This window comes from Myotis brandtii, unplaced genomic scaffold (assembly GCF_000412655.1).
Source record: "Myotis brandtii unplaced genomic scaffold, ASM41265v1 scaffold79, whole genome shotgun sequence".
NCBI lineage: Eukaryota > Metazoa > Chordata > Mammalia > Chiroptera > Vespertilionidae > Myotis > Myotis brandtii.
Window position 1 is genome coordinate 1778358 of NW_005371173.1, and position 9224 is coordinate 1787581.

At 38.2% G+C, this 9224-nt stretch overlaps 1 protein-coding gene across 6 annotated transcripts in view; it reads right to left on the reverse strand.

Moving 5' to 3' along the window:
* USP37 (ubiquitin specific peptidase 37) overlaps positions 1-9224 on the reverse strand; it is a 76795-nt gene that overhangs the window by 30128 nt on the left and 37443 nt on the right. For all 6 annotated transcript variants that reach the window (XM_014531049.1, XM_005883425.2, XM_014531051.1 and 3 more), the window contains exons 11-15: positions 8434-8565; positions 8148-8271; positions 7201-7391; positions 1925-2042; positions 565-644 (exon numbers count right to left, since the gene is read on the reverse strand). In XM_014531049.1, coding sequence (XP_014386535.1) covers positions 565-644; positions 1925-2042; positions 7201-7391; positions 8148-8271; positions 8434-8565 — 645 coding nt within the window. The remainder of the gene's footprint in view (positions 1-564; positions 645-1924; positions 2043-7200; positions 7392-8147; positions 8272-8433; positions 8566-9224) is intronic.

A 9224-nucleotide genomic window follows, 5' to 3' on the forward strand; every position in this document is an offset into this window, starting at 1 on the left:
GGTACATGCCTGACCGGAATCGAACCCAGGACCCTTGAGTCCGCAGGCCGACGCTCTATTCACTGAGTCAAACCGGTTAGGGCACTTAGTTAATTCTTATTGTAACAGAAAACTTACCAACTTATAAGAGCCTTTGAATAAAGAAATACACAAATTGCAGAAAAGTACTCTTCCTATTTTATTTTCACACACAGATATATGTGTCTGTAGCAGATTTTTACTGAAAGTTTGGGATAAGAGAGGGAGGGGCTACAGCACAACACAAGAAAAAAAAATTATAATTGAATGTTATACATTATTTAATTAAAAAACTACTAGTATTCACTATCATTATTCCCAAGTTTCACCAGCCAAGTCCTCTTGTTGCCATCACTTGGGACTCTGAAGTTCCTTCAACATTCCAAACCCTCCTCCTGTCTTCTGCATTCTAGCTTTCTATCCTCTACCCTCTTCATATCTCAGCTCTACTGACCTTCTTTACCAATCCACTCTGGTAAACCTCACTTATTCAGTAATATTTGTAAGTACTTTAAAAAAGAAAAATGAAAGAGCAATTAATTTTACCTGGGTAGCCTGTTAAATTTGTGCCTGACAAGAGCACACTTCCCACTACACTTCTCACAGGAATACTCGATTTCTTCTGCCTGTAAAAAGACAAGAAGGAAAAATAAAGAAGCATAAAGTTGAATTAGTATTATCCCATTAAATGCTACTAATTTTCTCTAGTCATACTACTTCAGTGGATTGACAGCTCCGACCAGTTTGTATCTAGAGTCACAAACCTAACTAAATTAAGACCTACTGCTCAAAATATAGTTATAATAACAAGACCTATTTCAGAATTCCTAATTTCCTTTTTTACAAAGGAAATATCTCAATTTATGATAGTAACTCAATTTATGATAGATTCTATGGTAGCAGATTCTCAACCTTTTCCCCATGAATACATACACAAGAACCACTGCCAAGAGTATATCTAACATTTGGCCATAGCAGAGATAAGATCACCTTCAGGTTAGGCGGAGTTCCTGGTCTGTTAGGTGTAACTCTACCCCTTTCTTATAATGGAACTCAATCTTCTGGTAACAGCCCACTAAGAACAACTGCTCTAAAGGACCAAAGTTTGGGGTGGATAGCATTACCTAGAGAAAACTGAAACAAGAAATCCTTAAAAAATGGGGGTAAAGATACACAGGAAAAGCTTCAAATTCTACGATAATAATAGGAATAGCAAGGAATGATTAAAGCAAAAAGAAAAGCAGAGTATTTATCATTGGGTGGAGCTAAATGTTAATCATTTAAAGAACAGAAGTTTTTTAACCTTAGGAAGACAATTCTGCCCATTTGCTACAACAAAACAAGAAACACTATTTTAAAGACAAAGGGTAATCCTGGCAAATTTCCCTCAGTTATAAGGACTGCTACACAACAGGTCCAATTATGCCTCAGATTATCTGTAACAGTATTTCACAGACACAAATATTTATTTACAGCATTAGGTAAACATGACTTCTGTGTTGTTTCTAATAGAGTACATACAACCTAAGAAAAGCAAAGAGCATTTTTTATTCCTCAGATCGTAGTATACTCACTTATATAGTGTCTCCAATTTTAATCCACATTACCAAATTTTAGCATGTGTCACTTCCTAGGCTTCAAATTAATATTTGTTTATAAATAACTGCTTCTAAGGTTTAAAACACTTCCTGTTGAGTCAAATGTATAATCTATTTAAGCAATCAATCTTCTTCAATGAGTTAACAATTAGATTTATCAAGCTTTTAAAAATATTTATAAATATTTCTCATTTGTTTTCCCTCAAGTAATTTTGTCCAAATTCTGCCTTAAAGAAACCAACTTCAAATATAATTATCTATGATATATAAAATTTAGTTATGTAAAAATACCAAAATATATTACTTACCCTAAAGAAAAGATCAAGAGAATCTTGAACTGAACGCAGAGGGAGTGGCTTTTTCCTTCGAGGAAGGTCGATGGAGAGGTCATTAAACTGTTCTCTTTTGGGAATAATCTCTCCACATCTGTAAAAGAAGACAAATCTAAGCATTCAGAAACCTAACTGCAATACAAAATAAATACAAATATACTTCAGGAACACTGCTCCCCCACAGTGTATGAACAGGCTATGATTAAGCATAAGAAATATACACATTTAAGACACGTTACTTTAACCCTTATTAAATCACAGGTATCCGACTGGTGTTGGTCAGTGGCTGAGCGTTGACCCATGCACCAAGAGGTCACTGGTTTGATGCCTGGTCAGGGCACATGCCCAGGGCTGTGGGCTCAAAACCCAGTAAGGGGCATGCAGGAGGCAGCCGATCGACGTTGATGTTTCTCTCTCATCGATGTTTCTAGCTCTCTCCTTTTCCCTCTATTTCTAAATTAAAAAAAAATATATATATATATCCAAAAAAATCAACACAAAGGGTAACCCTGGCAAGTATTTAAGTACTTTCTTGAAATGTGAAAAGGCCCTGAGGTACCAAGATTCTGGCATTTTTTTAAAAAGGTTAGAACAGAATGAACAAGTGGAAGAGTAATAGGAGATGAAGCTAGAGAGTAAACTGGGGGAGACGGGTTAATCAAAGGCAGATCATAAGAAGTTTTGTAGATCATAGTAAGGATTTCAGCTTTTATTTTAAGGATTACAAGCAGAGGGTTGACATGAACTAATTTCCATTAAAAATTTATCACTTTGACTAATGTGTTTAAAATAGACCACAGAGAGACAAGAACAGAAACAAAGAGACCAGTTTAGAAGGAACTGCAACAATCCAGGCAAGAGATGATAGCAGCTTAGTCCAAAGTAGTGGCAACAGAGGTGGTAAGAAGGGGTCAGATTCTGGATGTACTGTGAAGAATTGAAAGGATGTGCTGACAATTAGATGTAGGGGTGCAAGAGAAAGAAAAGAATTAAGATATACACCACATTTCTGGAACTGTCATTACTGAGATAGACTGCAGAAGGAAGTTTTATGAGGAATATTAAGTACTTAATTTTAGATATTTTAAGTTCTTCAAATGAAGAATTCATAATTCTTTTTTAAAAAAATATATTTTATTGATTTTTTACAGAGAGGAAGGAAGAGGGATAGAGAGTCAGAAACATCGATGAGAGAGAAACATCGATCACCTGCCTCCTGCACACTCCCTACTGGGGATGTGCCCGCAACCAAGGTACATGCCCTTGATGGGAATTAAACCTGGGACCCTTGAGTCCGCAGGCTGACGCTCTATCCACTGAGCCAAACCGGTTTGGGCAAGAATTCATAATTCTTCATATTCAAGAATACATGAACATATTGAAATGCCATGTAATAATTGAAAACCGGTAGATTTAAACTATAATACTTTAAAAAATAGGTACATTTGGCAAACTGGCCAAACTAACTTATAGTCAGAAGAGACAGAAGCTAAACATAAAAAATTACAGTATGAGGAATAAGGTATATAATATCTTCCTTCAGCCAGAAACTACTTTGTGGTTAAAGAACTGTCTTTTTTTTCTTTTTAAAAAAATATATTTTTATTGATTCAGAGAAGAAGGGAGGAGAAACATCAATGATGAGAGAGATTCAGTGACTGGCTCTCTCCTGCATGCCCTCTACTGGGGATCATGCCCACAACCCAGGCATGTGCCCTTGACTGGAATCGAACCCAGGACCCTTCAGTTCACAGTCTGACACTCTATCCACTGAACCAAACAGGCTAGGGCTAAAGAACTGTCTTAAAGAAAATTACTAATAAAGCAACTAAGTCATGGTCTTTGAGGAGATAGTTGTACCACAGTGGCTGTGGCCCCACAGAAACTTGTTGCGTACAGACTTGGCAAACTCCTGGGCCACTGTTCAGCCTGGCGTGCCTACATTCTGTGAGTCACGTAGTTTCATGCACCGATGCACACACCTCAACTGAACACCTGACATTTGGGTGCTGCGCCTGACTGATGCTGTTGGCACAGCGCTGGAGCCACCTCTTTGATATCATCTTCTTTCTTCCTGTGCTGCCTGTGGCCATTTCTATCAGAGGCAACTGAAATTTTTCTATAAAAATAAATTTGGTTGCCCTAGCCAGTATGGCGCAGTTGGCTGAGTATTATCCTGTGCACCAAAAGGTCACTGGTTTGATCCCTGGTCAGGGCACATACCCAGGTTGTGGATACAATGCTCAGTTGGGCACATATGGGAGGAAACAGATTGATGTTTCTCTCTTCCCCCTCTCCCTTCCTCTCTTTCAAACCAATAAAGACATGCACCAAGAGGTTGCTGGTTCGATTCTCAGTCATGGCACATGCCCAGGTTGTGGGCTCGATCCCGGTGAGGGGTGTGCAGAAGGCAGCTGATCAATGTTCCTCTCCCACATCCATGTTTCTCTTTCTTTATTCCTCTCTCTAAAAAAATCTATTAAAAAATATTTTTTAAACCTTTGTTTCTCTTTCTGACTTGAACAAATTTTGTTTAGAAAGTGCACTGGGTCCTGGCCGGATGGCTCAGTTGGTTAAGTGTCGTTCTGTACACCAAAAAGTGGCAGGTTCGATTCCTGGTCAAGGCACATACCTGGGTTGCGGGTTTGACCCCTGGTTGGGGCACATATGGGAGGCAACCAGTTGCTGTTTCTCTCTGACATCGACGTTTCTCAGATCAATGTTTCTCCTCCCTAACCATCTCTCTCTAAAATAAGTATCTTCAGGTGAGGATTAATAAAAAAAGTGCATTAGAAGGGAAGGATGGCAGTCTATCACATTATTAACTGCTGATGGGTTTCCCAGCTTTTACAAGAAGATGAGCTGAATTTGTAAGACCTGGACTTTTTCTTTTAAAAAATAATTTATCCACTGGAGGAAAAAAGGCTAAAGAAAGCATGAAGGCAACAAATGTCACAGACTGGTGACATAGCGCAATTTACAATAGCTAAGAATTGGAAACAGCCCAGGTGCCCATCAGTAGATGAATGGATAAAAAAGCTGTGGTACATTTACACCATAGAATACTGTGCAGCAGTAAAAAAATAAGAATCTCTTATCCTTTGAGACAGCATGGAGGGGCCTGGAGAGTATCATGCTAAATAATAAGCCAGTCAGAGAAAGACAAGTATTACATGATCTCATTCATATATAGAATCTAATTAACTAAATAAACTGATGAACAGAGGGGATCCAGAGACATGGAAGCATGGATAAACAGACTGATGGATCTCAGAGGGAAGGCGGGGTAGGGGAGTTGATGGGGAGAGATTAACCAAAGAACTTATATGCATAACCAATGGACACAGACAATAGTGTGGTAAAGGCCTGAGGTGTGGGGTGTGGAGTGGAGGGCGTTAATGGGGAAAAAAAAGGGGACATCTGTAATATTTTCAACAATAAATTTTTAAAAGTTAAAAAAAGTCACAGACTAGTAATACAAAACTACCATCTTTAGTGCCCACGTTTCACATGGTTATTCAAAATTCTAGTAAAAAATACTAGAATGTTCTAGCTGAGAGACCTCAGTGAACACTACATTTTGAGCAAACTAAGAAAAACAGACAATATGGAAGCCAAAGAATGGAGAGCCAATATATGGGTATTGAGTATTTCTAAAAAAAAAATCCAGAATAAAAGAAAAGTAGTATTTAGAGAATAGTTTCCTTGAACTGAAGAAAACAAATCTTCAGATGAAAAAGCTTCATCATGTTAAAAGCAAAATTAACAAAAAGTGTCTATATCTAGATGTAAACTAGTGAAAAATGCTAATTTCCAATAAATAAGGAAGATTTTCAGGAAGAAAAAGATTATCCAGAAAATCAGGTTTCTCCCAAGTTACATATAGTAACAAGATACAATGAAACAGCCCAGTCTAAGTGGCTCAGTGGTTGAGCATCGACCTATGAACCAGGAGGTCACAGTTCAATTTCCAGTCAGGGCATATGCCTAGTTTTCGGGCTCGATCCCAAGTAGGGGATGTGTGCAGGAGGCAGCAGATCAATGACTCGCTCCCATCATTGATGTTTTTATCTCTCCCTCTCCCTTCTTCTCTGAAATCAATTAAAAAAATTTAAAAAGATACAATGAAAGTTTGCATAGTATGTTGAAGGATAAGGCTATATGTGACTGAATAATCCTGTATTAAGTCATGTATTAAAGTCACAAAATTAATTCTCACTAATACAGGGGCTGTGAAGAATTCTACTCTCTCTGAAAAATTGTATTCAGATATGTACTACCAATAACTGGAAAATTAATCAAAGCAGAACCTTCTGATGTGATACAATGAGCATGGAAATTAATTAAATTTAGAAAGTAAATCTGAGTGACTAATGTAAATATGGTTAAAAAGCATTGCAGAAGTTAAAAATAATTCAAATTTTGATCTATTTTATAAAAGCCCATTTTTAATAAAATCAATTTGGTTCAATAAAATAAGCAATAGCAAGTTTTTTTAGGATAAAAAGAACAAGTATTCCCAGATAACTTGATATTCCACACAGCCCTAGCCGGTTGGCTCAGTAGATAGAGTGTCAGCCTGCGGAGTGAAAGGCCCTAGGTTCAATTCTAGTCAAGGGCATATGCCCCGTGTGTGGGCTCGATCCCCAGCAGGGGACTTGCAGGAGGCAGCCAATCAATGATTTTTCTCTCATCATTGATGTTTCTGTCTCTCTTTCCCTCTCCCTTCCTCTCTGAAATCAATAAAAATATATGAAAAACAAACAAAAAAAGCACACACACAGTAGATCAAAATGAACTGTTATCACTAAAGCATATGGCAAAATATTTAAGTACTTTTTAGTTCTCACCCCACTAAGCATTTTTACAGAAAATAGTAACACTAAAAAAAGATGTTTGTATTTCTGTTTTCCCATGACATGGGAAGGAAAATGTGGTAAGAATTAAAACCTTCAGAAGAGTTTCAATCTCTTGCCATTAAAATTAAAAGGAGCCCTAGCCAGTTTTGCTCAATGGATAGAGCATTGGCTTGAGGACTAAAGGATTCGAGGTTCGATTCTGGTCAAGGGCACATGCCCGGGTTGCAGGCTCGATCCTTAGTAGGGGGCATGCAGGAGGCAGCTGATCAATGATTCTCTCCCATCATTGATATTTCTATCTCTCTCTCCCTCTCCCTTCTTCTCTGAAATCAATAAAAATATATTTTAAAAAAAGAATTAAAAGGAAAAACAGATTTCTTGGAGACTACTTACGCTTTACAGATAATGGAGTGTTGAACCTCAAACTCCACATTAGTAATAACAGGGCAAGTGTATACTCTAGTGGCTGAAATATCTGGTGAATTTTCTTCTCCAGGAACAGGTTCAGTCTTCCAAGTTTTATTTAATTTTTCCATATCCTCTTTTAGCTGGTCTAAGCACTGACTTAGAAATTCATGAGCATCCTAAGAAGGTATAACATCTTTAATCAGATCAAAACATTTTTTATCACAATAATAGCTTATCAACATTATAATTTATAAAACTAAGCACTTGGAAGTCAATAACACTATATTAAAAAGTAACATAGAGATTTACTCTAATGATTTACTCTACATATTTTCTGAATAAGAACAAATGATGAATTATATATTCTTTACTATCAGTGAGATTAGCAAGAATAATGGAATCACTTCTTACTTCATTTTTTTTAAAAAAAGGTAATTTAAAAAAAAAGCCTTTGTAGGTAAAATACCCCAAGTTCCTTCACTGACAGAACACATCTGTATTATTAAAATATAATAAACCACAGAAGAGTCACATTGAACCTTACCAGAAGTTCTTAGGTTCTCCAACCTGTGATGAACACAACATACATATTTAAATCTCACTTTAAAGTAAAAATCAGCCGAAACCGGTTTTGCTCAGTGGATAGAGCGTCGGCCTGCGGACTGAAGGGTCCCGGGTTCGATTCCGGTCAAGGGCATATACCTGGGTTGCGGGCACATCCCCAGTGGGAGGTGTGCAGGAGGCAGCTGATCGATGTCTCTCTCATCGATGTTTCTAACTCTCTATCTCTCTCCCTTCCTCTCTGTAAAAAAAAAAATCAATAAAATACATTTAAAAAAAAAATAAATAAAATAAAGTAAAAATCAGGTAACACACTAAGATCATTTCAATTTCCACTACCTCTAAAGTGGCTAAAAACAACTGGTACTCACATTCTGCATATAACCAGAGAATCTCTCTGCTGTAGCAGAAATGGCATTTTTAACCTTCTTGAGTAAATCCTTTTTGGTCTCTGAATTACAGGTATCTTTTTTTACAAGCAAGTGTGCAAAGCGTCTGGTAAAACAAAAGAAACTAGTTTAGCATGTTTTACAAAACACTGAATGGTATGATATTTTAAAGACTATTAACATAGCACATAGAATTTTAAGTGTCTAAAACTTCATTATTCTATAATCAATAAGGTAAAAGTTTACTCAGTAAGTACATAACAGTTACCTGATAAGTGCATTGTGTGGAATTTTCTTCCATGGGATACCTTGCTTAAGCAGGTCATTTGCAAATGACTGGAGTGAAAATAGGGACTGTAAAATAGCATTCATATAGCAAGTATTTCCCAAGTTGGAGAAGCTGAAAAGTAAAGAAAAAATACTTTTGAAGACAATGGTAGTTCCTGAAGTATGTTCATTAGAGCATGGGTTCTCCAGAAAAGCATGCATCAGAATCACCTAGAGGGCTTATTAAAATACATATTGCTGGGCCCCAACTCCAGAGATTCTGATTCTGGAAAAAGAAGGTGCAAAAATATGCATCTCTAATAGGATCTACTGATGTAATGCTGCTGGTCTGGGACCACACTATGAGAACCACTGCATTATAACATTACTAGAGGCCCAGCGCACGAAATCGTGCACAGGTAGGGTCCCTAGGCCTGGCCTGCGATCAGGACTGATCTTTCCCCGTTGCTGGCGGCTGGCCCCGTCCCCGCTGCCACCGGTTGCCCTCTGTGTGTGGGGTGACTGATGGGGTGATTGGGGCCCTGGCACTGCCCACGTCCACCACTCAACCCTGGTTCCCAGTTCGCCATCGGGCGATTGGGGCCTGCGGGCTGGGGGAAGCTTCTGTGTTGAGCATCTGCTGTCTGCCCACTGGTGGTCAGTTTGCATCATAGCCGACCGGTCGTTCTGCCATCGGTCAATTTGCATATTACACTTTATAAGACTAGAGGCCCGGTGCACAAAAATTTGTGCACTGGGGGGGGGGGGCCCTCAGCCCAGCCTGTGCCCTCC